Source organism: Melopsittacus undulatus, chromosome 3, assembly GCF_012275295.1.
Source record: "Melopsittacus undulatus isolate bMelUnd1 chromosome 3, bMelUnd1.mat.Z, whole genome shotgun sequence".
In the NCBI taxonomy this organism is placed as follows: Eukaryota; Metazoa; Chordata; class Aves; order Psittaciformes; family Psittaculidae; genus Melopsittacus; species Melopsittacus undulatus.
The window spans coordinates 111,513,412-111,541,204 of NC_047529.1; the positions used below are offsets into that span (position 1 = coordinate 111,513,412).

At 53.5% G+C, this 27,793-nt stretch overlaps 1 protein-coding gene across 2 annotated transcripts; it reads left to right on the plus strand.

Annotated features, from left to right (window-relative positions):
• The first annotated feature begins 1,171 nt into the window (after positions 1-1,171).
• RRBP1 (ribosome binding protein 1) lies at positions 1,172-26,480 on the plus strand. 2 transcript variants are annotated; one of them, XM_034061085.1, is made up of 24 exons: positions 1,172-1,255; positions 7,718-8,422; positions 12,344-12,492; positions 12,680-12,802; positions 13,763-13,915; positions 14,457-14,575; positions 15,351-15,504; positions 16,621-16,759; positions 17,076-17,263; positions 17,442-17,479; positions 17,957-18,047; positions 18,788-18,880; positions 19,197-19,289; positions 19,392-19,472; positions 19,572-19,661; positions 20,066-20,158; positions 21,488-21,559; positions 21,746-21,841; positions 22,205-22,288; positions 23,393-23,482; positions 24,454-24,537; positions 24,853-24,951; positions 25,542-25,685; positions 25,946-26,480. In XM_034061085.1, the coding sequence occupies exons 2-24, from the start codon at positions 7,738-7,740 to the stop codon at positions 25,982-25,984; spliced, it is 2,997 nt and encodes a 998-aa protein (XP_033916976.1). In that variant the 5' UTR covers positions 1,172-1,255; positions 7,718-7,737; the 3' UTR covers positions 25,985-26,480. The 2 variants fall into 2 exon arrangements, with proteins under 2 accessions (XP_033916976.1, XP_033916977.1); XM_034061086.1 differs by lacking the exon at positions 23,393-23,482.
• Positions 26,481-27,793: the final 1,313 nt, after the last annotated feature.

Genomic DNA, 27,793 nt, shown 5'->3' on the forward strand with positions numbered 1-27,793 from the left:
CTCTGGGCAGGACCTGCTGCCCGTGCCTGGCCTGGCCTCAATGGTACAGCTTGTTCTCCATGCAAGAGGCGATGATGTGGATGTAAACCCCAGGGATAACCATGGAGAACAGCACTGATAGCCTCCCCTCAAGAATGTCTGGCCGCTGAAATACATTGATGCCCCAAGCAGCCACAGCAGGCTGCAAGGAGCGAGGTGTCAGGAGGCTGGGATTCCGAATTATCGCTCCCTCACAGCCACTCTAATAATGCATTCCTTTCTTGGTCTGCAGTCAGTGCCCAGAGCATGGAGTGTGCACCTCAACGTGGCCAAGGAGGTGCAGGAGAGATACGGCTTTTGGTCTAGCTGAAGATGTGGAGGCTGGGAGACATTCTCACCTGAGCCCAGACCTTTTGTGTGATTTTCATAGAATCCCAGACTGGTTTGGGTTGGAGGGCACCTAAAAGCTCATCTAGTTCCAACCTCCTGTCATGAGCAGGGACACCTTCCACTAGAGCAGGTTGCTCCAAGCCCCTGTGTCCAACCTGGCCTTGAACACTGCCAGGGATGGGGCAGCCACAGCTTCTCTGGGCACCCTGTGCCAGAGCCTCAGCACCCTCACAGGGAAGAATTTCTTCCTAATGTCCCATCTCAGTCTCCCCTCTGTCAGTTTAAAGCCATTCCCCCTTGTCCTGTCCCTACAGGCCCTTGTCAAAAGCCCCTCTCCAGATTTCTTGTCAGCCCCTTTAGGCACTGGAGCTGCTCTAAGGTCTCCCCTTCTCTTCCCCAGGCTGCCCCAGCCCAGCTCTCTCAGCCTGGCTCCAGAGCAGAGCTGCTCCAGCCCTCGCAGCATCTCTGTGCCCTCCTCTGGACTCGCTCCAACAGCTCCATGCCCCTCTTTAGGATTCTCTCTGCTCCGGGGTCCCCGCACTCAGCCCTTGGGGAGCCTCCAGAGCCTGAATCATCCTCCCCACCCTGCTCAGGGAGCTCCCGTGTTTCCCCCCATCCTCCCCCAGCTCTTCCTTAGGGCACACACACATCCCCCCGACGCGGGGGTCCCTCCACCCGCGGCTCCTGCACCCCCCGCACCGCCCCGTCCCGTCCGGTGCGGTCCCGTCCCGCCCCGCCGCGCTGAGTGGGCCCCGCGGTGCGGCGCGGAGCGACGGGGCGGGACGGGGCGGGACGGGGCGGCCCCGAACCCGGCGAGACAGCGGCGGAAAGTGCCACGACTCCACACGGGCGGCCGCGGCGGCAGCAGGACCGCGACCCGGCACCGGTGGGTACGCGGCGGCCGTCGGACCCCCCCTCTCCTTTCCTCTTCCACTTCCAGGCGGGACCCCCGTCGCAGAGGGGGGAGAGGGGGGCACACACCCCCATGCCGGAGCTCCCGGGAACGGGGAAGGGAGGGGGATGGGATCCCGGGTTTGGGGGCTGGCCACGTTTGCGGGCGGGGGGGGTCAGGCGGATGAATGGCCTCCGAGGCGAGGGCGGTGTGGAATGGCGGCGGGTGCGGACGGGCAGGGGACGGGAGGGGAGGGAAGAAGGAGGGGGGTGAACCCAGTCCCCTTTCGGCTTCCCGGCCCCTGTTAGCGACGGGCATTGCCCCACGGGCATCACCACCCGCCCTGCAACCTTCAGCCCCATTCCCTGCCCCAGCGCCTTCCTGATGAAAGTCACTAATCGGGTTAATCGCGGTTACAGAAGGTCACAGCCCGCAGGCAGTCGTTCCCTATTTATTTATTTATCCTAACTAACGCCCCCCAAATCCCTCCAAGCACTGAGGGATCCCCACAGCGCTGCGTCCAGCGATGCCCGACGCTTTCCGATAGAGGTATGGGCTCTATAAGCAGAGGCACTCCCCATACCAGCTTGGGATCTTTCCAAACTGGATGTCACCAGCTTTCCCGCCGGCAAACCGGGAATTCCTCGCCCCGCCGGGGAATCGCGCTGCACACGTGGCCAGGCGCGATACAGGAACCTCCCTGCCTCAAATGTCAGCGTTCCTCTTGGCAAGGAGTGATGGCAGCGGCCTCCGCTTGCTGGGAAAGGGCTGGGAAGGAGGTTGGGAAAGGTGGGTGCTCGCTGGGATGTAGACCCCAAGCAGACAGGATGAGCGGCAGTGGGGAAATGCTGTTTGAGAGAGGAAATTTGTACCAGTTATCGCAGAGATTAGTGAAGCTGCAGCTGTGTTATGGTGCTAATACACTCTTCTTGTCTGTGTATATATGTATTAATATATATATATATGTAGTGGGGTTGGAGTGATAGGACAAGGGGGAATGGCCTTAAACTGACGGGGGAGGTTTAGATGAGCTCTTAGGCAGAAATTCTTCCCTGTGAGGGTGCTGAGGCCCTGGCACAGGGTGCCCAGAGAAGCTGTGGCTGCCCCATCCCTGGCAGTGCTCGAGGCCAGGTTGGACACAGGGGGTTGGAGCAACCTGGTCTAGTGGAAGGTGTCCCTGCCTGTGGCAGGGGTTGGAACTGGATGAGCTTTTGGGTGCCTCCAACCCAAACCAGTCTGGGATTCTATGATATGTATGGTTCTTCTGCCTTGTTTTTGCACTCTGGGGCTCAGGGCGGAAGCTGGCAGCACTGCCCAGGGCTGTGGCCATAGCCGCTGCACTCCAAGAGCTAATGGAGCGCTGAGACACGTTCAATTAAGTTGAGCTCTAACTGTTGACAATCTGGAGTTGCTCCATAGGGTAACACATGCTGCCAGGAGGCTGGAAGTGCACAGTCACTTAGGCAGAAAATGTGTTTCAGCAGAGGCTGTGGGATGCGGGCAGGATCCGTGCATGGGCTTCTCTCTTCTGTGTTTAATTTTGCCTTCGTTGTGACAGGGCAGAGAGAGAAGCTCCAGGAGGGGTATCTGGTGCTTGGCTGTTATCTGCGGGTGGTGCTACTGCTGTCTTCCCTGTTGCTATTGGCAGGATCAGGCCTCCTGGTTCTCTCTCCCTCCTTGGTGCTGTTCCGCCAGCTGTGGCTCTGCCCCTGATGCTGCCTCTTTGGCAATGGAAGCTGCAGCCCGGGGGCAGGGAAGGAGATGAGACCTTGTTTCTTGGAAGCAGAGGCCAGGCAGTGCCCTCCCCAAGCAGCAGCTGGTCTGCTGCTGCTGCTGCTGCTTGTCCTGCTGGTCTGGTGGATAGCTTTGAGTTTGGGAAAAAGCTGGAATCTCAGCCTGGTGCTTCATAAGCAGGCATTGCTGAGGGCTCTGCAGTTCTCTCTTTGCCCTTCAACACCCCATCACCTCTTATCCAACACTGCCTTAACCTGAGATGCCACCTTGACACCATGGAGAAGCACAAGAGCCTGTAGGGACAGGACAAGGGGGAATGGGTTTAACCTGACAGAGGGGAGATTGAGATGAGACATTAGGAAGAAATTCTTCCCTGTGAGGGTGCTGAGGCCCTGGCACAGGGTGCCCAGAGAAGCTGTGGCTGCCCCATCCCTGGCAGTGTTCAAGGCCAGGTTGGACACAGGGGCTTGGAGCAACCTGCTCTAGTGGAAGGTGTCCCTGCCTGTGGCAGGGGTTGAAGCTTTAAGGTCCCTTCCACCCCAAACCAGTCTGTGGTTCTGTGCAGCCTTGGGTTGTGGAGGAACCAAGTGTTCTGCTTGCAGAGAGCGTGTTTTCCTTTCTGCAGCTTTTATCCAGAGCAGGAGGAGATAACAGGTGTATTTTTCCACTGGCTGTGTAAAGAATTAAAGTTTCTGTAGTTATTGCACAACCTCTCTTCCTTTGCTCCTTCCCACCTGACGCTTGAGCTGACTGATTTAAACCAGGGTTGGTGGAGGACTGAGTGCAAAGACACAGAATACCCATGGATTCCATGGAACAGCGAAGAGGAAAGGCTGAACAGGAGAAGGCTCTACCTGATCTTTCACACGTCGCTGTCCTTGGCAGATGCAACAGGACAGTGAGCGTGGCCCCTGTGCTGTCACACCACCTGTCTGCGGGTTAGTTTGTTTAATTAGTTAGTTAGTTAGTTAGTTAAATTGGTTGATACTGGAAAGCCATCAAGGCTGAGTGCTTCACTGATCGTGCTTCCTTAGGCTGGGTTTGCTCAGGGCAAACAGAGGTGAGTGCATGTGCAGGGTGGCAGGGGAGGTCAGGTCTCTCGGGTTGTTGTTTGGGATGTTGGGAAGTTTGATGGATAATGGGAATGGAAGAGTCAGATCTCAGTGTTTCAGTTGTCTCCTTTACATGAGAAGGCCAAGCAAAATAAATAATCACTTATCCATCTTAGTCCTGTTCTGTGGTGGTGAAAAGCTTTACCTCAACGAGCTGCTCTAGGGAAGGAGTTTGCATATGGAGATACTTGATTTCCACTGTTTCGGCTGGGTGAGGAGCAGAGGATGATCTTATTCAAGAAACTTCATGCAGGTAAATGTGCTTAGTGCCGGATGTGAATGTGGACTCTGATAGCTGATGCTCTGCATCCTTTTAAGCATCCAGCCGTCTCCCAGAACAGCCTGGGCATCAGACTGGAAAGCACTGTCATAGAGATGAAGTCCTGCAGAGGGGAGGATGCTGAAGTCTTTAAGCCTCTTCAGAGCCTGGCTGTTGAGTGAAACCTCTAAGTGTGAAACAATCCTTTAGCCATCTGCTAGCAGACAAGCAGTGGTACCTTTGGTGCCCTGTTTTTCCGTGTCCTGGCTAAGGCTTTGTGCAGGTGGGAAGCATGAAGGGCTTTACTTCCAAAGGGCAAAGCTGGTTTGATTTAAGAACGCGTTGCCCATGGCAAGGGAGTTGGAACTGGATGACTTTAACGTCCTTTCCAACCCAACCCATTCTATGATTCTGTGGTAGCATACAGCCTGCTGCCATCTTTGTGCTGCTGGGTGATAGGCTCTTCCCTGAATGAGCTGTGGGGCTGGTCTGTGCCAAGTCTCAACCGCAAGAGGAACTCTACTGGTAGAACTTACTCCTTGGAGTCAGCACCGGGTCTGCCAGGACTGGCCCCACACTCTGGGCTGTGGGGCACGAGCATCAGGACAGGACCAAAGTTTCCCTTTGCCTTAATGGTGCTGCTGGGAGCAATTGCTGCCTGGTTGGTATCTCCCGTTCTTCATTCTCCTGGCACACCTTGGGAACAGCACAGGGTTTCTCTGGTCCGGTGGTGGGAGCTTGCGAATGGCCCATGCAAGCATCGCTGCTGTGACAGCTCTCCCAGCAGGTCCACAGCTGGTCAGCTCTTTGCTGCTCTTTCCTTGTGTTGATTTTGTTTTGGAAGGGGTTGCTGGGTGGTTTTTCTGTTTAGCTAGGAAGGACTTTAACGTTAATCTGCATCCTTATCTCACCCTGGCTGTAAAGCCTGAGAGGAGGCAAGGTGCAAGCAGCTTTTACAGCAGTGGGGCTGGGTGAGGCTGCGTGCGGGGCAGAGGGGATGTGTGGCTTAAACACCCTGCATGTAAGGGCTTCGTGGGGACAGCAGTGTGGGGTGAGATGTAGGTCAGGCAGAGAGCTGTGGCAATGTGGTGCTGCATCCGGCTCTGATATCTCACCCACCTCACCACCCCCCTCTATGTGAAATAACTCTGTCCTCTCTCATCCATCCCCTGAGTGCTGGGTACCTCTATAGCAAAGGTTTGGGGTGTTTTCTTCCACTCCCATCCTCTGTGGGCTCCATCCAGCTGATTTTGGAGGTGGCAGTAGCAGCTGGTGGGGCTGGGGTGCATTTGCCAGTAATTGACAGTGATGTCCTTGCCCTAAGCTGGAGCAACCAATTCTCATCTAAATACAAAGCCATGGTAGTGTGAGGCCAGGAAGTGTTTACTTTTACTGATGTGTCCGAGTTGCAGGGCAAGGAACACAGGTTGCCTTGTCCCTCCCCTAAAACAGCTCCTGGGTGCTTCAGTGTAGCCCCAAACCCGGCACAAGTATGTGTTCTCCAACCCAACTTTGTGTTTACTGCCAGGGAGAGGAAATCCAGCCCTTTCTATCCTGTAGGTTAGGAATAATCTATCTGTCCTGGTGGAGACTTGTCCCAGGGTGATGCTGTTTAGTAAGAAGAGGGTGACTTGGCACCAGATGTGCTGGGATACAACGAGCTGAGGCTGTTTAAATCCGAAACAGCCGGGGCGGATGTGAAGTAGGGATGCCTGTAGTATCAGCTGGGATCTCAAGTGGTGCCCTGGGGTAGAAAGCTGGCCCTGCCAGGGGAGGCTGGTTCCAGCTGGCACTGGCAGCCCTCCCGCCTGCCAGCTCTCTCCTGCTTTGCCTGGATGGATGCTTGGAGAGGTTGGGCTGGGAGTGCTGGGCTGCTGATTAGAGCATCCTTCCCTGGGCAGGGCGGTGTCTCCGGTGGGAAACAGCCGCTTTGCAGCCCCTTCCAACCCTGCTTGGGTGTTGGAGGAGAGTTTTTCATCGCACTGTCACTCTCTTGCTGCGTGAGCAGCCTTGAGCTGCAGGTTGGCTGTGAGTTCCCTCCTCTGGCTGTTGGACAGGTAAAGGTGTGCCCCTGGTTGCACTGAGGTTTTGAACAGATGCTGATCTCCTTGGGTTTATTCTTCTTTTTGCCTCTTCCCCTTCCAACCCCTCCCTCCCGCCTCAACCCACAGCCTCTTCAAGAGGAAATGCGATAATGTTTGCAGTTAAGTGTGGGGATGGGAACTTGTGATAGCCGAGGACTTTCTGCGCTGTGTTTTGAGGCACAATAACAAGAAACCGCAGCCGGGCACCTCCTGGGAAGTGCCCTTTTGCAGATTAACTGCCAGACTCCAGCATCTGGGTTTCAGGAGCCACCTCGCAGCCACGTGAAGGTGATGCCCTGATGGGAGGAACACGTGAGTGGGACAGCAGATAAGAGATCGGCTTCGAAACTGGGGACAGGGTTCAACTAGCAATTGAGAAGAGTGGAGATAGCAGTATCATTCTCCATGTGTGGCTGACAGATCTCAGACAGCGGGTACAGTCTCTGTTGCTGCTCCATTACAGGTGGAGAACCTGAGGTTGGAGAGGAGGGAGGGAAGGACCCTATGGCTGGTTTGCCCACCAGCTAATAGCAGAGGTAGAAAGAGAAGCTTTGCATCCAGCTCTCACTTTCTAAGTCTCACTTCTTCCTGCAGGCAGCTCCTGTGGAGATGAGATAACTAACGACCATCCTTTTGGGGTTTTTTAGCTTGAACGTGTGCCTTTCATTGGTATTTTTATCTCAAGGAAATGGTGGTGGCTTGGTTCTCTGCATGGAATCTGTGCATGCAGCATTGTTGCTGGGATGGTTCTCATTGCTGGGGACAGCTGCACAGCGGGATGTGGTCACCCTGCATCCTCCTCACCTGCTTGGGCAGAAGCCAGCAGTGCCTCAGGGTGTAAGTGGCAAAGGGAGAAGGCTGCTGCAGAGCTGGGGAAAGCTCTCCTGTGCGTGCTTTCTCTTTCCAGGGGGAAGTTTGATTCCAAAGTTGAGACCTGGATGTGTGTCTGGGTGCAATGACAAGGCCGGATGCTCCAAGGAGAGCCAAACTGCACCAGACAGTCTGAAAACAGGCTCTTTACCTGTCACAGGGCTGCAGGTGTTGCCTGGGGTCATGCAAAGCTATCCCATCAGACTAATAGGTAGTTGCTCATGGCTGTCTCCACATCCCTGTTCTTTAATTCCCCCCTCTTTGGTTCTTCTGGAGGTTGTTGCAGCCTTTTCAGTCCATGGTGCCATTTGGAGACACAGATGTCCTTATGAAACTCCCCGCACAGAGGCTGTTCTATCCCTTTCCCCTCACTAACTGTTGTTCTGATATCTTGCAGACACAGAAGAATAAGGCAGGATGGATGTGTATGACCCTCAGACGCTGGGTGTTATGGTCTTTGGAGGTTTTATGGTGATATCAGCCATCGGGATCTTCTTGGTGTCCACCTTCTCCATGAAGGAGACGTCTTATGAGGAAGCCTTGGCCAAGCAACGCAAAGAACTTGAGAAGACCCAGCAGCAGAAACTAGAGAAAAAGAAGAAAGAGAAAACTGTTGAGAAAAAAGGAAAAGCAAAGAAAAAGGAAGAGAAACCTAATGGAAAGATCCCGGAGCAGCAGCTGACTCAGGAAGTGGTGGACTCTCCCAAGGATGTGGTTCTTGAGCCTGCTGTGGTGCCTGAACCTGTAACTGTTGAGTCTCCAGTTACAGCGGTGCCAGTGGCCCCCCAGGAAAAGGAGAAACCTGCTGCATCACCTAAGGAGAAGAGGAAGAAGGAGAAGAAGGTTGCAAAGGTAGAGCCTGCTCCTAGCCCAGTGGTGGCTTCGCCTCCTGTCAGTGTCTCCAAAAGTTCTCCTGTCTTGGAGGTGACCCCTAAGGAAGTGCCTGTGGTGGCTGTGCCACCGGTTGGCACACAGCAAAGTGCTCCTCCAGTCGTCAGCTCTGTTGCCATCAAGAAAAGTGATGCTCTTTCGACCCATGAGGAGCAGAAGCATGATGGACCTGTCAAGAAGAAGGCTTCATCTAAGAAGAAGAACGAACCAGGTAAGGCCAAATTCCTCTGCTTATATCCCCATCAAGTAAGCTAGCAGCACGTCTTGGTGCTGTTAAAATGGAGCTATCCCACTCTGAGATCTCTCCATTCCTCACTATTGGAAAGAGGGCAGCTGTAGAAAGGCTGTCTCTGGTGACTTAGATCATGTGCATCAAAGGGAAGGTGGCCTGAAGAAGCCTGTCTAGATCATAGTTCTCTCTAGGGGAAGTATTGTTGAAGTAAAGAGTTTATTGACTCGTTTTTACTCTGTAATGTGTTGCCTCCTGTAACACATCCCATTTGGTGCTTAGCTCGTTGGTTCAGAACGCAGATGTTGGATTTATAGGTTCCTCTTGGATTTGCTGTTGTGTTGCAGGTCTCTAAGCACATCTGCACACTGGGAATGAACAGGTAGTGTACGTACCTATCCTATGAGAGGGGACAGCTGCCAAGGTGCTGCACATCTGGGTGCAAAGCCAAAACAAGGTGTTTTCCCCTACTACCCCTGATTATTAAAAGCACACAGAAGTTCTATGACTTCTATGGGGAGCAGGGTCACTGCTAGAGTTCCCTTTCCCATGTTCTGGAAGAGGGCCTACTACTCAGCAGGATGTTTTGCAGCCACTGGTCTCCAAGGTTGGGTTAAAACCCTTGTATCTGCTCCTCTGATGAGGGGTTTTTACTAAAGGCCATCTCCACATAGGTTTTAAGTGGTCTGAATAGCAGCTATGGGAGGGTATTGCAGTGATGGTGTTGGGGAAATTGGAGGTAGCTGGTTTGGCATATGCATACAGGGTTGTACCTCTCTAGCACTGGAAATCATGGTCCTAAATCCAAGCTGTAGCAGCACAGGGAATGTGGATGGGAGGTGAACTTTCAGCACTTGTTTAGTTGGGAGTTCTTTGTCTGCTCCAAACATCTATTCTGTTGAGTATGAAGTGCTGATCCTGCATGTTTTAAAAGACAAGAGTGATGTCTTAGCTGCTCCTGTGGGATTTTCCAAAGGGAAGCTCTCAGCAGTATTTGTGCCATGAAGCTGGCTGCAGTTTCACCAAGGTATTTTGGGCAGCCTTTTGGCAGCTTTGGTTTCCCCTCCTCAGAAGCAGAAGCAACAAATTATCCCATGGCAGATAAAAATGTGTGTTCAGAGTGTTTAAAGACATGAAACAGATGGAAAACCTCACAAAGAGCATCTTGGGGTATTTTTCTCTTGTGTGGTTTGTTTTTAGCCTGCTACATCACACAGAGACTTGCTTGCAAGTGGTTAGTCTGTATTCATGTCCCTTGTATCTGTGATAGCAGGAGCCAAGCTCTCCATGAAACAGATGTGGTACTGGATCTAGGGTGCTGCCTCCCGGGGGTGGGCTCCATGCAAAGGCCATCTGTGTCTCCCATGTTCCTTTGGGTTTGAGAAGTGGCTCTTCAGACCCCTCGTCCCTGCTGTGCTTGCCCATGGTGGTTTTACCACGTGGCTGCTTCTTGTTTCAGCCACAAAGATGCTGCGAGGGTTGGAGCACCTCTGCTTGAGGAAAGGCTTGAGAGAGCTGGGCTGGGTCAGCCTGGAGAAGAGAAGGCTCCAGGGAGACTTCATTGTGGCCTCTCAGTTCTTCAGAGGGGTCTATAAGGAAGACAGGGAGAGACTTTTTAGCAGGGCCTGTAGTGACAGCACAAAGGGTAATTGTTTGAAACTAGGAGAGGAGGGATTCAGGTTGGATGTGAGGAAGAGGGCTTAGTGCTGCTGTCCCAAATGGATCTACCAGAAACCAGGAGCAAGCAGTGCGTGCTAATGCTGCTAGGTGTTCCTGCTCTGCTGCTGTGGTGGGTTGACCGTGGTTAATTGCCAGATGCCCACCCAGCTGCTTTATCACTCCCGTCACAGGCAAAACAGGCTCTACTTGGGTATCAGAGTCATAGAATCAACAAGGTTGTTAAAGACCTTTAAGATCATCCAGTCCAACTGTGCCCCAGCACTGCCAAGGCCACCACTAACCCATGGCACTGAGGGCCTCATCTACAAAACCCCCTAATTTAATTTATTTCCACTTAAAATATATGAGAAACCAAGTCAAAATTAAACCACTTTCCCCCCCCCATCCCCCCTCCTTCTTCTTTCTAACTTTCTCCTGCCCCAGCGTGGGGCAATCCATTGGCTGCAGTCTTCAGGATGAGTGTGCTTTAGCTCAGGCTTCTCTCCAAGGGCTGCAGAGGAATGTCTGCTTTGATGCCTGGAGCACCTCATCCTTCTTCTCTGTCCTTGGGAGAGTCTGAGCTCTGCATTCAAGGGACCCTGGTGTTAATGGTTTTAGAGGCTCTGGAGCTACTGGAGACCAAACTGCTTTTTCTTCTGGGATGTTTTAGGAAAATGAGCACACTGGGTAAGAGACACTGTGCAGGAACTCCTAAACTGCTGCCCACCACCCTTTGTCCATCGTGACTGTGTACACTGTGGTCCTACAACAGCACCATTGCCCGTGGTACTCCTTGGCTTTCCTGGGTTAGCAGAGGGGTCAGGGAAGGGTTGGAGTCATGTTGCTGCTTAGCAAAGAGGTGGAACAAACCTGCCTGGTGAAAGGTGGGAGTTGACTTTGCTGTGCTCTGCACTGGGTGATGACCCTGAGCAAGGTTGTATCGTGGTGCTTCTGGTGCCCAGCACATCCCTGCTCCCTGGCACTGGCAAAGCCTGCCCAGCTCCTTCTGGGAATCATTCTGTTTGGTGGAGGATGGTGGCAGGGTGGTGGAACCAGTAGCAATGCCAGGCAGAGGTGACAGCTGGCTCAAGCAGCACATGTGTGTGGTGATTATCATCTCCATCACTTAGGATCGTAGAATCCCAGGCTGGTTTAGATTGAAAGTGATGTTAAAGTTCATCCAGTTCCAACCCCTGCCACAGGCAGGAACACCTTCCACTAGACCAGGTTGCTCCAAGCCCCTGTGTCCAACCTGGCCTCGAGCACTGCCAGGGATGGGGCAGCCACAGCTTCTCTGTGCACCCTGTGCCAGGGCCTCAGCACCCTCACAGGGAAGAATTTCTTCCTAATGTCTCATCTCAGTCTCCCCTCTGTCAGGTTAAATCCATTCCCCCTTGTCCTGTCCCTCCAGGCCCTTGTCCAAAGTCCCTCTCCAGATTTCCTGTTGGCCCCTTTAGGCACTGGAAGCTGCTCTAAGGTCTCCTCTTCAGGAGCCTTCTCTTCTCCAGGCTGAACCAGCCCAGCTCTCTCAGCCTGGCTCCAGAGCAGAGCTGCTCCAGCCCTTTTAGCATCTCCATGGCCTCCTCTTCTGGACTTGCACCAAGCAGTTCCATGTCCTTCTTGTGTTGTTGCTCCAGAGCTGGGCACAGGACTGCAGGGGGGGTCTCACCAGAGTGGAGCAGAGGGGGAGAATCCCCTCCCTCCACCTGCTGCTCACACACTGGGGATGCAGCCCAGCATAGAATCACAGAATCAACTGAGTTGGAAGAGACCCTCAAGCTCATCCAGTCCAGCCCTTCCCCAGTGCTACCAAGGCCACCACTAACCCATGGCACTGAGGGCCTCATCTACACAGTGTGTGAACAGTTAGAGGGATGGTGACTCCAGCACTGCCCAGGACAGCCTGTTCCAATGCCTGACTGCCCTTTGGGGAAGGAATTGTTCCCACTATCCAGCCTAAACATCCCTTGACGCAACTTGAGGCCATTTCCTCTTGACCTATCACTTGTTCCTTGGGAGCAGAGCCCAGCCCCTCCTGGCTCCATCCTCCTTTCAGGCGGTTGTAGAGAGCAATAAATTCCCCCCTATCATACTGCTTTCAATTAGAGAGATATCAAACTTGACTGGAAATCTGTGTGGATGCTGGTTTGAAATCCCAGTTGTGGGATTGAAGCCAGCTGAGATGCTGCTACTCAGCAGTGCTGTCAGCCCACGTGGTCCCAACCCCTCCTCTCTCTTCCCTAGCACCTGCAGACTCAGATGGGCCCCTCTACCTGCCCTACAAGACACTTGTGTCCACCATCAGCAGCATGGTGTTCAGTGAGGGGGAGGCCCAGCAGCTCATCGAGATCCTGACGGAGAAGGCGGGCATCGTCCAGGACACTTGGCACACGGTAGGGCTGCCACCAGGGCTTCCAAGCCTTGGGAGCTGTGGAGGGGAGGGAAGGCACCTCCATCTCTTTGGTCAGTCTTGGAGATGGAGCTGAGTTTTCCTCTGGTGCAGAGGGCAGGATTCTGCACGTGTGGGATGGAGAGGAGGGGTTTGGAGGTGGGTGTCCCCACTGACATGCCTCCTTTCAGGCCACGCAGAAGGGAGACCCCGTCGCTGTCCTGAAACGGCAGCTGGAGGAGAAGGAGAAGCAGCTCAGCACTGAGCAGGAGGATGTGGCTGCGGCCAGGAACAAGCTGCGGGAGCTGAGCAAGGTAAGGGCTGTGCGGTCCTCCTGGCACCCCTGGTGTGGGCTCTGCTGGTTGGGGCTCACCATGTGCCTTCTGCATCTCATCCCCATAGGAGGTGAAGCCCAGGGGATCTCTGGCCTTCCACCCATTTGTGGTTTTCTGCCCTGACCTCTTCTCCTGGGCCTGATCCAGACCAAAGAGCTTTAGGGTACTGCCTGTTGGCAGCCATGGGAGAAGCAGAGCAAAGCCCTTCCTGGAAGAGATGCAGCTTCCTGCTGCTTTGGAGAGGAAAACAAATCCATTCTTGTCTCTGCCTTGATCCCCTCAGCTGAGAAGATGTTGAACAGTCCCTTTTTCAGGAAGCCTGATTGTATTTATAGCCCCTTTCCCTCACTCAGCCCCCTGCCTACACCTCTTTTTGTGTGTTCAAGTGGGAGCAGACCCCACCATGGTGGACTCAGCTGCTTGCAGCCTGCGGGACCTGGCAGTGGTGAGTCCATCTGCCTGCAGGCAGGAGAGGAGAGAGCAAAGCCACCACATACTGTGCTATACATCCCAGCTTGTGCAGACCACACAAGGCAGCAGCACAGCATTGCCCAGCCAGCCAGCAGAGCATCCTGCCTTGGCAGGGGGCAGAGGGTGCCTTTTTGGTTGTTTTTTTGTTGTTTCGGTATTACTTTTCCTGCTTTTCCCCAAACTTTATGTGATGTTATTGATCCTGGGAGGGGGAGGAAATCAAATTCCAGGCTGTCTTAACTCGTTTCTCTTAGCTGCCCCAATGTGGAACAACAGTGGCATCCAGTGGCCACAGAGCCCAAAACAAAATGCAGGAGGAAATGTAAGTGCGAAACTGTGCAGCTGGGCAGGGGGGCAGCTCTGGAAGGGCTAAACTCTGAAGTCTTCTGAGATAGGAGCCACCCGTCCTGCTTCCCTAGAGCGGGAATCTCCTATGCTGGGGACTAACGGGGTGACCTCTCCTCGAAGGAGCTGGTGGCCGAGCGGACCAAGGCAGGAGCCATGGAGGGCAAGCTGAAGGAGCAGCTGCTGGCCCGCGAGCGGGAGCTTGCGGCGGTGCAGGCACGCATGCAGGCCAGCTACCAGGACCATGTCAGTGAAACACAGCAGCTCCAGGGCAAGGTGAGCCCCACATTCTGCTCCTCCGTGTAGATCCCGGCTGCTGGGGTGGCTTTTGGAGAGCACTGAGGGGTGCAAGGGGACCAGAGGCTTGCGGGGAGGATGGTGCCCAGCGACGGGGCGAGGAGCAGTGGGCATAAAGTAAAACACAAGAAGGTTCGCCTCAACAAGAGGAGGAACTTTATGTTGAGGGTGGCAGAGCACTGAAACAGGCTGCCCAGGGGGGTCATGGAGTCTCCTTCTCTGGAGGCATTCAAAACCCACCATAGGCATGTTCTAGGTGGCCCTGCCATGGCAGCAGGGTTGGAGTAGATGATCTCCAGAGATCCCTTCCAACCCTAATGGTTCTGTGATGTTCCTGGACCTTGGTGCTTGAGGGAGAAGAAGCATATGGGAGCATCCTCATGGGGTGTCACACCCCTGGGGGCGGTCAGCATCAGTAGACATCCCCTTTGTGCTGCTGGTCCTTCCTGCTCGTTGTGTGGGATTCTCAGGGAAAGCAAAGGGCCTGGTGGTGACATTAACCTCTGCTGGGTTTCTCTAGATCCGGACACTGCAGGAGCAGCTGGAGAATGGCCCCAACACGCAGCTGGCCCGTCTGCAGCAGGAGAACTCCATCCTGAGGGATGCCCTCAACCAGGCCACCAGCCAGATGGAAAGCAAGTAAGGCTGGGATGGGGAGCAGAGCATAGGGCTGTGCTCTGGCAAGCCCTGGGGTTGGCTGTCCATTACACTTGGTCATCCCCTTTCCTTGCTTCTGTAGACATCCGAGCTAGAGGAGAGAGTGAGGAAGAGCTTGGCAAATGGCTTTTGGGGACTGGCAGGGTAAACAAGGATGTTCTTCCCAAGTGGAAGAGCAGGGGAACCCTGTTCTGCTTTGGAGTCACCTGTGCTGATGGTAGACCCAACAGGCAGTGGGTGGAGGGAGAGAGGACCAGAAGGCACCGTGGCACTTCCCACCTTAGGGGAGCTTGTACTCTCAAACACGTGAACAAATGCAGCTGGCTCTTTGTTGCTGCAGAGAACTGAGGGCTGCCTGGTGCATGCAGATCAAATAGGAGCCAGGTAGAAGAATTTCACACTCCTTTTTATAGGAAGCCTGAATGGCTGGTGATTAACAGCAGTCAAATAATTACAGAGCGGGCTCCAGCTGCTCAGAGCACTTCCTCTTGTGTCTGGGAACACGGATCCTTGTGTCCTCTACCTCATGAGAAAGGAATGTCTCCTGTGATTGAAACATGGCTTTGGAGAAGGGATTTGTCAACTCTTTCCACCCCTCCCTCAAGGACCAGGCATGGCCTAGAAACAGGGAACGTAGCCATTGGGAAGTTTCAAGTCCTGATTCAAGCCCACAGGAGGATGTTTTCCCCCCTCTAGGTAACATCAGAGGTGCTTGGCTGGCCTATGGGCTACATTAACCCTGCTTATGTTGGTGCAGGCAAAACGCTGAGCTGGCCAAGCTGCGGCAGGAGTGCACCAAGCTGGTGAAAGAGCTGTCTGAGAAAACAGAGGGGCTGCAGCAGGAGGAGCAGCAGAAGAAGAGCTGGGAGATCAAAGCCTTGGCCTCAGAGAAGCAGATCGAGCAGCTGCAGGTCAGGCAGGCACTGGCAGACCCTCTCCCTTCAGAGAGATGGTGGCTGATTGCATGGGATTTGTGGGCTTGCACATGGGAAGCACTTGGAGGGAGATGAGAGTCCATGGCTGGAAAGCAGGCTGCATTGCAGACCTCCTGATTTCCTCCCTGCTGTTAGTCTGTCACATGCAATGTGCTCTTGGTGCAGCATCACCAGCAAAGCCCCGGGAGTACAGTGCCCTTATTGAAGCCCCATCCAACCTGGCCTTGAACATTGCCAGGGATGGGGCAGCCACAGCTTCTCTGGGCAGCCTGTGCCAGGGCCTCAGCACCCTCACAGGGAAGAGCTTCTGCCTAAGAGCTCATCTCAGTCTCCCCTCTGTCAAGTTAAAGCCATTCCCCCTTGTCCTGTCCCTATGGGCCCTTGTCCGAAGCCACTCTCCAGATTTCTTGACAGCCCCTTTAGGAACCTTCTCTTCTGGCACTCTGAGCTGAGGATACAGGGTCAAAATCTCAAGGAATGGAGAAGTCCTGCTTTCCTGGTGGTTCTGGAAGCATCCCTCAGAGAGAGACGGGGTTGCTGGTTTACCTTCTCCTATCACCTCCATGCAAAGCAGTGTTTCTGCATCTGCAAGGGTGCAACTCATACCCACAGAGTGGCTGGTTTGCAGCATGCTCTTCCTCCTCCTCTGCCTTCCCCATGAAGCGCCTGCCTTGTCCAGGCCGCTCACCACTTTCTAAGATGGAAAAAGAAAGTATTCCCTGGCTGAAACAGCACAGAACATTCCTCTGCTGTGGAAACATATGGCTGGATGTCTCCGTCCTGCTAAGCCCTGTGGCAGCACCTCTCCCTGCTGGGCTGTGCATTAGGACCAGGGCTTTCAGAGCTGCAGCAGAGGAGAGGATGCCCATGGTCTTGGCCCAGAAATGAGACATTTGGGTGTTGTCTGTTTCCCACTTGAGGGCTGGCAAGTGACGAAACCCACGCACGAGGCAAGAGGCTTCGTGCACAGGGGGGAGCAGGGGGAAAGACGACTTAAACCCCTGAAGCACAGCTTAAAAATAATGTTGTGTGACACACGGAGCTTTGCTTTGAACTGGCACGCTATGGAAGCCTTCTTTTCCTGCCATATAGGCTTCCCAAAGGGAAGTGGAGGCGATGCTGCAGAAGAGGCTGGATGAAGTAAGCGATGAGCTCCGCAAAACCCAGACCAGCTACAAAAGCTTGTTGGCAGACGCAGAAAAGGCCAAAGGACAGCAGCAGAGCATTGCTGGTGAGGACATTGGATTGGTGCAGGGAGAGCTCTGGAGTAGACCCAGAGCTTTTGGGGCTGGGTGCTTGATGGGAGAAGGAGACTCAGGGTTGAGTTAGGATACCTGGTATCAGTGTGAGCAAGACACAGGACTGCTCTGTGCTCATATGGATGCCATTCCAGTGCCTCTCCTGTGCTGCCCAGCATCCCTGCCCCCTAAAAACATCTGTGGCCAAGGCTTCTTTGGCTAATAGTCCTACTTGGTCAGGGCAGAGTGGGGAGCCTCCAGATTTGTTTGCACCTTCCTTACCTTGTTTCCCACCCTTTCCTCCGACAGAACTGCAGGCCAAGCTGCTGAGCTCTGAAGCAGAAGTTAAAAGCAAGCTGCTGGAGCTAGACAACGTGAAGGGGAGACTGCAGGATGCCAGCTTGGAGAACACGAAGCTCCTAGAAAGGATCAAATCCATTGAAGCTCTGCTGGAGGCAGGACAGATGAGGGAGGCACAGAAAGACAGAGACTTGCAGGTTGTGTGTTTGCTTAAATGGGATGGGAGGAGGAGAGGGGGTTACACTGCGCAAGCAGATGCTTTTGCACTGTGTTAACACAGTACCTGTGTTATCTTCTGCTCCGGGGTGCTTCAGGAAGGGCTGAATCTGCATCATGTGCCGAGGAGAGGTAACGAAAATGCTTTCTCTCTTCCAGGCAGCCAATGAAGCAGAAATGAAGCAGCTGCAGTCAAGGTGGGTCTGGGTGCACATGGAGACTGCTATGGCACTTCCAGCTTGCTGTCCATGTCTCTCAGGGCTTTAAAGTATTAATTGGCTCCACTGTTGGCCCCAGACTAACAGGTAATAGCTGAGGCTGGTTACTCAAGATAGTAGGATGATACTTTAAAAATGCAGAGCTGTCTCAGCCTAAGGAACCATGGACAGGAGCAGTCCTGGTTGTGTAAGCTGGGATTTCTGACCTTTGGACCAGGTTGCTTCTTTCTCTTGTCCTGGATATACAGCCAGCTACTCCATTACTGCTGATAACCTAGCAGAAAGCCAGATCTCGCTCCAGCGTGGCCATGGCTGTGGTTTTTAGTCCAGTTCCTCCTGCTGTTTGTAGATGCTGGAGCAGACCAGGATAGGAAGGGCTGTGGTCCCCATCTTGGGACCTTGCTACCTGGGAGGGCGGTGGATGCTGAGACTCACTCCTGCATCCTGCCCTTCCAGGCTCCAGGAGAAGACAGACCAGCTCTTATCCTTGGAAAGGGAAGCCACAGGACTGCGGGAGGCTGTGGAGCAACAGAAGATGAAAAACAATGTACGTGAGTGAGCCGGGCTCAGCTTTTGCTGCTCACAGTTTATTCTTCCAAACCCGAGATCTCTGAGGGCTGAATGACAAACGCATCATAGCTCAGTGGTGTGGCCCTGTGGAGCACTGGAGGTATTGCCTCATCTGCTGGAGAGCAGGAATCCCCTTGTCAGGCTGTGCGGGTGTCTGTCCCCTGTTCTCTTGGTAAGTCAGGGAGATCCTACCCCAACAGGGTCCCATCAACAATCCCTGAGCAAGGGTCCCTCACACATCATTGCTTCTCTGCTCCTTATCCCTCTACTACAAGGTGGTGATAGTTGTGTGGAGGCAACCTTGAGGCCCTATGCTTGGCCTGTGTCCTCTCTAGGCACCCTGAGAGCTAGTCCTAGAGCTCCTGCCTCCATCCAGCTCTGCTCTGCTCCCTTAAGGCCATCACCTGGGCAGTGGCAGGGATGGAGAGGGAAGGGGGCACATATGGGCAGTGGAATCATAGAATCCCAGACTGGTTTGGGTTGGAAGGGACCTTAAGGCTCATCCAGTTCCACCCTGCTGCCACGGGCAGGGACACCTTCCACTAGAGCAGCTTGCTTCAAGCCCCTGTGTCTAACCTGGCCTTGAACACTGCCAGGGATGAGCTGATGCCTGTTTTCCTGAGTGGGGGCTTTGAAATCCTCCTCAGTGCCAGGAAGCAGCGTGGTGGCCTTCAGCATGACATGTGGCTTATTGCCCTCTGTGTGTTTCCTTGGCAGGACCTTCGTGAGAAGAACTGGAAAGCAATGGAAGCATTGACCACGATGGAGAAGGCATGTGAGGAAAAGCTACTGGCTGCTACAAAAACAAAGGTGAGCCCAGCATTTCTCTCTGGTGATGTTGTAAGGGAAACATTCAGCCTTCTGAAGCCACCAGAGACACTTGCCCTGGGTTGCCTCTCTTCTCCTGGGAGCAGTGCTGGCCCAGCTCTCCTGCCAGCTTCTCCAAAGGTTGTCTTGAGGGCCACATATCCCTGCTAGGTCGTGGTCAGGGAACTGGGAAGATAGGTGATCTGGAAGGGATGTTTTTGTGGTGGTCTCTGTGGGCTGGTTTCCCCATGCCAGCTCACTGCTGTAAACACAGAAAAGCAGGACCGGAGGCACCCATGTCAGTTTGTCCTTCTTACAGGAAGAGCTGACGCAACAACTGGACACACTCCAGACACGAACCAAGCAGACGCTGCTCTCTGCCCTCCCTGGTGTCACCGTGTCATTGCAGCAGGTAGGCATGGGCTGGCTCAGGCCCCTCTAGCCTCCACCACATGGGGAGGACATACATCTGAGCATCCTTTTCCTTCCTTGTCCTCTTCTTTTCCAACCTCAGGATTATGACACGTGGCTACAAGAGTTTAAGGAGAAGGCCGTGGATGTGCTAAAGCAGCAAACAGTTACCGCAGAGCCCCCAGTGAGTGAAGGGGCTGGAAAGTGGAGGGGTGAGGCAGTATCTGAAGGTCACTCACATCTTTTCCTCACCTCCCTCTCCATCACTTCCCTCTCTTTTCAGGATTCAGCACTTAAATTAAAAGAGGCAGAGGAAGCGCAAAGCACTTTACAAGCAGAATGTGATCAGTATAGAACTATCCTTGCAGAGACGGTAGGTTACAGCCCTTTGTGCTCTGTTGGTCTGCCACTAAAAATACCTCTTGAGAGGTCTCCCGCCAGCTCAGGCTGCCCATGGGCTCATTGTGGGCATCCCTCAGTATGCTGGGGGGTGCTGTGCTTGCTATTGAGACAGGGGAATAGGAGAAATGTGAAGTTCTTGAGTTCTTCTTCAGCCTAATTGCTGGTGGTGGTGGGATGTGGCACAGCAAGGGCTCTGATGGGCAGGGTGGTTGAGCCAGTCAAGGAGCTGGAATCCCCTAGCTCTACCTAATTCTGTCACTCCTTATTTGGCCCAAATCCTCGGAGGGTGTTGGGTATCCCAGGGCTTCCAGCCCTGACACTGCTCAGCCTGGGAGGGCTGGAGGAGATGTGGGCTCACTGAGGGTTTGCCAACAGGAAGGGATGCTGCGAGACCTGCAGAAGAGTGTGGAGGGGGAGGAGCAGGTGTGGAAAGCGAAGCTCACAGCATCCGAAGAGGAAGTCCGGAAGGTGGGTTTGTCACTTGAGCAGCTGGACTTACAGGAGCAGATGGGCTGCTGGCTGTAAATGGGATGATGGCACTGACTGCTCCTGCCAACCTTGAGCTCTGGGACACAGGGACTCTCCTGTCACCAAACCAGGAGACAAGAAGCCCACTTCACATAGGAGCGAGGGCTCTCTTCCCTCTGCTGTGTGCCTAGACCCTGTCAGTGCAGCTGGAGGAACTTGTGGCAGCTCCTCAGTTCAGGCATCTCTTCAATAATCCAAGCTTGGATGTTTGGAAATGGGGCTGGGCCCTCCCGGTGGATGCTGACGTGACGGGAGGAGAGCACATGCTCTTGGACTCCCATTATCAGAAGGACTTGGCTTTCTCTCAAAACCAGTTGAACTTGGGCGTTCATTGAGCCTTCAGGAAGGAGCTGAGGTCCAAGCCACGTTCTGCACATAGTTCTGGGTCCAGCTGTGTGTCTAGCTCTAGGTTAAAAAGCCAGCCTGCAGCAGCCAGAGAGCCATTGTTGTTGCCCAGTTCTGTGAGCTCTCGTGACTTAGCTGGAGTCTGGGAGAACTTGGCTGGCCGTGCCTCTTCTGCAGAGCAGACCTAAGTTTCCTCCTCCTTGAACTGAGATGAAGCTGCTTTCCATGGTCTGGCTGCTCCCCATCCATCACGTGGGGTTCTGGAGTTAACTGGGGCTGCAGGGAGGTGGGGGGGAGCTCTTGTACAAGAGGTCCTTGGTTCCTCAGCCCTTGCTGGCTCCGGCTGAGAGCGGGTGTAGGATTGCACTGGGATGACGTGGCTGCTGGTGGTGTGCGTGATGGGATGAACGTCTGGTGGTGAGAGCGTGTCCCGGAGCAGCCCTGCCTCTCTGTGGAGAAGAGGTGAATTCCTCCTATCCCAAGAGCTCAGCAGCCGAATCCTCTCCACAGAGCAGTCCAGGTTTAAATGCAAACCCCATGCTTGGCTGCTTCTCATAGCAAAACCCACGACACCTCATTGGAAAGTCTGCCTTGCTGCTTCCAAACCAAAGGCACTTTCAGTAGGAAACTTGCACCGAGTCTGGTGCCAGTTTCTGGGGTGTTGGAAGCTGACTGCAGCCAGCAGGCAAAAGCTGTTGCCTCTCTCCACGATTTACAGCCTGGGCTTGTTGGATTCATCCTCCCTGAGAACTGGAGCTCCTGCCCTGCAGGCTGTGGAGCTCTGCTTTGATCTCAGGTCTCTTCCACACTTGGGTGCAGGATGAAGTGGGAATGAAACGGTGGTTGGTATTCAGTTGGATGGAGGATGCTCAGTGTCCATGTGAGGTGTTGTTCGCTGACCTTCTCTGATCCTTTCTGGTTTAGTCGCAGCTCCAGCTGAAATCCCTTGAAGATATGGTGGAGAAGCTGAAAGCAGATCTGCAGAGCACAGATCAGGTAAAGTTTTTTTTGGGTACTGGAAGAAGGTCCTGCACAGGTGCCAGATGGATGCATCCTGTGCTTGAGCTGGGTTTGGGTCCATCCCCTGTCTTTTCCTGGGGAAGGTGGCCTTGGACCATGGGATGTTTGGCAGGCACTGGACCTCAAATCAACTCCCTCCTGGTTTCCTCCCTTTTAATCCAGCTAAAGGAATACACCTCTCTTCTGGAAACACAACTGGAAACTCACTTGAAGACAGCCAGCTCTGAACGCCAAAATTACACAAAAGAAGTTGAAGTGGTAAGTGTGGAGGCTGTTACCTTCTCAAATGCTTCTTTCTTCTAAGCCAGACTCACTGCCCATCCATGCTCCTGGGATGGGGGGGGAGTGCCCTGGGGATCTGCAGCTTTGCAAAGCAGGAGAAAACCAGTCCAATCAAGGCCAGGTTGGATGGGGATTGGAGCAGTCTGCTCTAGTGGAAGGTGTCCCTGCCTGTGGCAGGGGTTGGAACTGGATGAGCTTTAAGGTCCCTTCCATCCAATCCATTCTGGGATTCTATGATGCTTCCTCAATGGGAAGATCTTGCATCATGAAAATCCTTCCTTGAGCGAAAGAGCTCCAAACCCAAGTGCATAAATGGACTTCTTTGTTCTTCCTTGACAGTTGAGGCAACTCTTGTCAGAGTCCAAGGAACAGCTGGAGACAGCCAAGATGGAAACACAGAAGCAGAGCAAGGAGCTGGCCCTGGTAAGGGGTTGTTTGGGACCCAGGAGGAGATTTCTGTTTGCCTGCCTTTCCTCCAGTGATGGGAGTGGGAAGGAGAACAGCAAGGCTCACATGTATGGCATGTAGCAGCCACCCCACTGCTGGACGCTAGTTATGCCAACAGCACCATGAGGCAAGAGAGTTGGGTGCCTTTAGCATCCATCCATCCACTTCTGGATGGGAGAGCTGAGGCTGTGCAGACCTCATGTAGGAGTCACTCGAGGAGCTGGAGGATGGGGCTGGGCTTCTGTGTGGAAGGGAGGAAGAGGGCTGGGATATAGGGCCAGAAGAGCTAACAGACCTGATAAAACCATGAGGGCTCTGGTTTTAAATCCATACTTTGGTTGTAAGAGGCTCAGGAGATGGCTTTTAAAATCCTCAGCAATACTGCTGCCTTGCATTGCTGCTCAGAACGGAGCCAGAACAGTTTCCCTTGGGAAGCTGACTCTTGGGACAATGACTCTTCCTAGCCTTGCAACTGCTATGGTGCAGGTCAGTGCAGCCTCTTAGCATGAGGTCATCATTAGCCTTAATCTCACTAGATCACAGAATCCCAAACTGCTTTGGTTTGGAAAGGACCTCAAAGCTCATCCAGTTCCAACCCCCTGCCATGGACAGGGACACCTTCCACTAGACCAGGTTGCTCCAAGCCCCTGTGTCCAACCTGGCCTTGAACAGTGCCAGGGATGGGGCAGCCACAGCTTCCCTGGGCAAGCTGCCTCCCTGTCCATCCCAGCTGTGACTGATGGCACAGTGGGACCTGCCACCCTCCCTTGACTGCTTTATTGAACACCTCGACTGTGTTAGTGCAAACCCTCAGCAGCAGCTTTAAACCAAAATGCTGAGTGATATAAGGAGAGCAGCCGATACATGAGCTTGTGCTCTGCACCCCTGGGAGCTCTGTGACTCACGCTGCCCACATTAGCTATCACCATCCTGTGTCTAGCAGAAACAAGTGGTTTCCTACACATCTCAGCTCGTGTGCAAGGAAAAAACCCTGGAAAACTTCATAGGTCCTCATGGGTCTTGAAATGGCTGCGGTGTGGGGATGTGCAACTGAGCCAGGCTTGCTGGTCCTCCTTCCAGGTCAGGCAGCAGTTGAGTGAGATGAAGAGCCATGTACAGGATGGAGTAGTGGGGTTACGAGCTGACTCAAGCGAGCCTGCACCCCTCGAGGTTAGGGTGGTGAGACCACTGACCCTTAACCACATCCCTTGTCCCGTCTCACTGTTGCTAACCGCATGGAGAACCGCATGTGGCTTTGCTGTTGTTGCGACTGTGTTGTCTCCTGTCCTGTGTGCTGGGGGGAAGCTAGCCCCCCGTCCCATCAACTACATGTCACCAGCTGGCTTTCACCACGTTATTACCATTGGAAACCTTCTGTCACAGCATGAGGCTGGCAGGATTCAGGGGGACACAGGCAGTGGATGCTGCAAGCCCTTGGGCTGACATTGCCACCTCATGATGCCCTTTCGTGTTTGGGTCTCCTCGGAGGAAGCAGGTTCCCCAGCAGAGCTGCACCAGGATCCCTTCTCAGACAGTGGGGATTAGGATTACAGACTCCATAAATCTCACTGGAGCCAGGTTGAGGGCATCAGCAGCAGCTATTCCCTTTCAGCTAACATCTCTTGGTGGTGATGCTGCCACATGCTGGGCTCTACCTCTCCCATTTAATCCTGTTAAGTGTGGAGCCTTCTCCTGGGCATGGGGATCTGCCAGGGTCATAGAATCATAGGATCACAGATGGGTTTGTGTTGGAAGCGACCTTAAAGCTCATGGAGTTCCAACCCCCTGCCATGGACAGGGACAGCTCCCACTAGACCAGGCTGCTCCAAGCCCCATTCAGACTGGCCTTGAACACTGCCAGGGATGGGGTCCTTCTTGTCCCAAGTCCCACTTGGTGCTGCCCAAGGAACAGGCAGCACTTGCAATGCAAAGCCAAGCCTGGGGCTCACCATCAGCATCTTCAGGTTTTGTGCAGAGAGGGGCTCCTGTACCTGCTGCCCTTTGGTGCCCTGGGAAAGCTCAGTTTTCATCTGTCTAGCCCAGCTTTCTTGGCGATGTCACTTCTTGGCGACGTCACCATGGCTCATCTCTTGGGTCATTTTAAGCCTTATTTCTGTTTTATTTCCCTGTTCCTACCACAGCTGAAAACGCAGCTGGAGCAGAACGAAACACTGGTGGAGAAGGAGCAAGTGCTGCGGCAGAAGCTGGCGCAGGAGCTGGAGGAGGTGGGTGCAGGCGAGGAGGACACAAGGGTTTGCAAAGCCTTGGTGGGTTCTTGGTGGCTAATGAAGCCCAGGAATTAATCTGAAGGATTAATTTGCAAGTTGTTCCCATCCCTGTCCCCATCTTGGGCATTGCCACATTCCTTCACACATCTGAGGACTTCCTGCAGGAGCTGTGCTAAAGCCAGGCTGGCACTGCTGGCCCCTTGAGTGACTTAACCCTTCACCACAGGCAGACCCTCCTTGGAGCAGGGGATGTACAGGGCAAGATGCAGGAGGTGACTGCCACTGTGTGCTTACTGTGTGTCCCCCTTCCAGGCCCAGAGCAGAGCGTGCAGTTTGCAAGCAGAGCTGGAAAAGCTGAGACTGGCTGAAACCACAGGAGCTGCAGACACAGAGGAGGCCCAGCATCTCAAGGTGATTTGGCTGCCCTGCTCTGCTTGGTGTTCAGCCACATCCGAGCAGGACTAAGGGCATCATTTACCATTCTTGGGGATGGTGGGGCAAGCAGATGGCTTCCCTGCAAGCAGCATTCTGCCTGGGGCTTGCTGTTAACTCCAACATGCCCCATTCCTGGCAGTGTTCAAGGCTAGGTTGGACAGGGCTTGGGGCAACCTGGTCTAGTGGAAGGTGTCCCTGCCTGTGGCCGGGGTTGGAACTGGATGAGCTTTAAGGTCCCTTCCAACCCAAAGCAGTCTATGGAGGGCAGCAGTGTGCAAGTCACAGCCACTTCATCACATTGGCCAAGATAAGGGAGGTGCTTGTCATGTATTGGGAGACTGTTCTGCTATCATGAGGTTATCTCAGCCCATGGCATCTTCAAGGAGCCAGAGTGTAGCTGTTGGGGTGATGCCTGGTCTCTTTGGCAAGGAGGGAGCTTGGAGCTCCTGTGGCCACCAAGGTGACTTGGTGCAGACCTGAGATGATGAGAGGTGTTTAGGAGGGGAGAAGGTCACCAGATGGTGAAGGGAGGCTGAGGCAGATGCCTTCTTTTGGCTCCTGTGTAGGAAAGACTTGAAAAAGAGAAAAGACTAACAAAGGACCTGGGCCAGGCAGCAACTAAACTACAGGAGCTACTGAAGGTCACCCAGGACCAACTGGCCAAAGAGAGAGAAACGGTGAAGAAGTTGAAAGAACAGCTTCAGGAAACGGTACTTGTGATGACCACAGTCATCCCCACCTTGGTGCTGGTGGAGGTGGGGTGGGGAGAAGCCTGTGTGGGGCAATGGGTTCAAACCAGAGGCAGGGTGGCACTTTGGGAAGTCCTGGGGACCACACATGGTAGTGGTCATGGTTCTCCCTGCCCAGAAGGCAGGAGCTGGGCCGTGTGTGGAATGCTTTGATGCTTGAGCTGCCATGAAGGGAAGGTTGAGACCCAGCTCAGTCACTCACCTCTGTTTTCCTTCTCCAGGGGCAAGAGGACAGTTCAAAGGAAGGGACTTCAGTTTGACGAGCGTGTGACCTAGACCTTAACTGTTCAACTTACCAAAATGCCTTACACATTCCTAAAGATAAAAATATATGCTGAATTTACTGTAGATAAAAGATACAAGCCATTAGTGACCCAAAACCTAGTTTTGAAACTTAAAAAAACCATACAAAACCCCCAAAAGCCCCATTTGTAAGAAAATCTTCATACTGTTTTGTACAAGCCTTTGTTCCCCGGGGTCCTGCTCCAGCCATGTCGGGATGGGCGCCGGGGCTTCCCCCTCCTGTCGCGACAGAGCCCACGAATGTGTGAAAAGGGAAGACTGTGTTTGTACAGGAACCAGTGCAATTATTGTTATTACTTGGTTTATTTCTCCCGGCTCTTTTGGGAGTGCAAGAAGCGTGACAGTCAGACCCACCACGGAAGGAAGGGAGCCGCTCCATGACGGGTGGCTCTTGGCACATCCGCTTCTTTGTATTGCTGGGTGTCGATGCAATTAAACTGAGGTAGTGAAGAGCTCGGCACTGCTTTGGTTTTCTATTTATTGCTTCTTGTCACTGTCAGTTTTCAGGCCCGGCAGCTCTTTGGCATCACTGAAGAAGGCCCCAGCTTTGGTCAGCAGCACATCCTTTACCCCCCTGCTTACTGTGCTGCAGAAGCCATTCCTGATGGGGTGTTTCCCAACATACCCAAAGCAGAGCACTGCTTCCTCCAGTGCTGGCACTCACCGAGCCCCTGCCTGCTGCTGCTCCCTTGCCGTGACCTCAGGCGAGCCTGGGGTCCCTCCTGCCTGGGAGTTTGTCCCTGTGACTGCTGTGTGGTGGTGGCCCTTGGGTGCTGCCGGGCTCTGCTCCGCTCTCCCCTTGTGGTTTTCCTTCTGCAGATGGTATTCCCCTTTCCCCCCTCCCCAACCCTCTTTTAAAATGTCTTTTTTCTTTTTCTACTTTCACTCTTTCTTCTTTTTCCTCCCCCTTTTAATTTTCCCTTTTTTCCCTATTTTTTTATCTTTTTTCCATTTTCCCCTTTCACCCTCCTACCCCCCTTTTCTTTTTCCCTTTCTTATCTTTCCTTTCTTTTCCCCCTTTTTCCTTTCTTTATTCTCCCTTATTTCTATTTTTCTCTCTTTTTTCCCTTCCCTTCCCTTTTTTCTAGCTATTTTTTTCTCTCTTTATCTCTTCCTCCCTGATTTCCCTTTCTCTCTTTTTTTTCTTTCTCCTTTTTCTCTCTTTTATTTCCCTTTTTCACATTTCCGCCTTTTTTATCTCTTTTTTTTCCATTTTCCCCCAAGCTGAGCTCTTAGGAAGAGGCAGACCCTATGTGCCTGTTTCCCACAATAAAGCTGCTGAGCCGGGTGCTGACATCAGCAGGATTTGAGAGGGGTGGGAGTAAAAAGGCCCCGGAAGTGCTGGGTCCCTCAGGGATGTGCATAGAGCCAAGCTCAGGAAGGGGGATGAGGGACAGACCCATCTCCATTTTGCTCCTGGGTAAGGCAGCGTGCGCTCAACCTCTGTATTAGACACCAGAGACTCCACGCAGGCAGCACATTGTGGATGTGCACATATGCACAGATCCCAGGAGTGCTCTGGCAGGTCCATCTGCCCACAGTGGAAGGACAGACTCGTTCAGGAACAGCCATTATAACCCTTTGGTTTCTCCTTGTGGACCTCATGGTGCAAGGACCGCCGGTCCTCAACCCTCAATGCCACCCTCCTCACCTCTCAATGCAGAGCAGCATGCCTGGCACCTTGTGGCTTTGGAGATCACCTGGAATTCACCAGGCTTGCCAGGAAACCACTCCAGACAACCCCAGAGGGTGGAGGGAGTTGTTGA

Coding starts and splice junctions, on each gene's coding strand:
- RRBP1 (XM_034061085.1), top strand. CDS start 7,738: ATGGATGTGTATGACCCTCAGACGCTGGGTGTTATGGTCTTTGGAGGT. Junction 8,423..12,343: donor TAAGAAGAAGAACGAACCAG/GTAAGGCCAAAT, acceptor TCTCTTCCCTAG/CACCTGCAGACTCAGATGGG. Junction 17,480..17,956: donor ATGAAGCAGCTGCAGTCAAG/GTGGGTCTGGGT, acceptor CTGCCCTTCCAG/GCTCCAGGAGAAGACAGACC.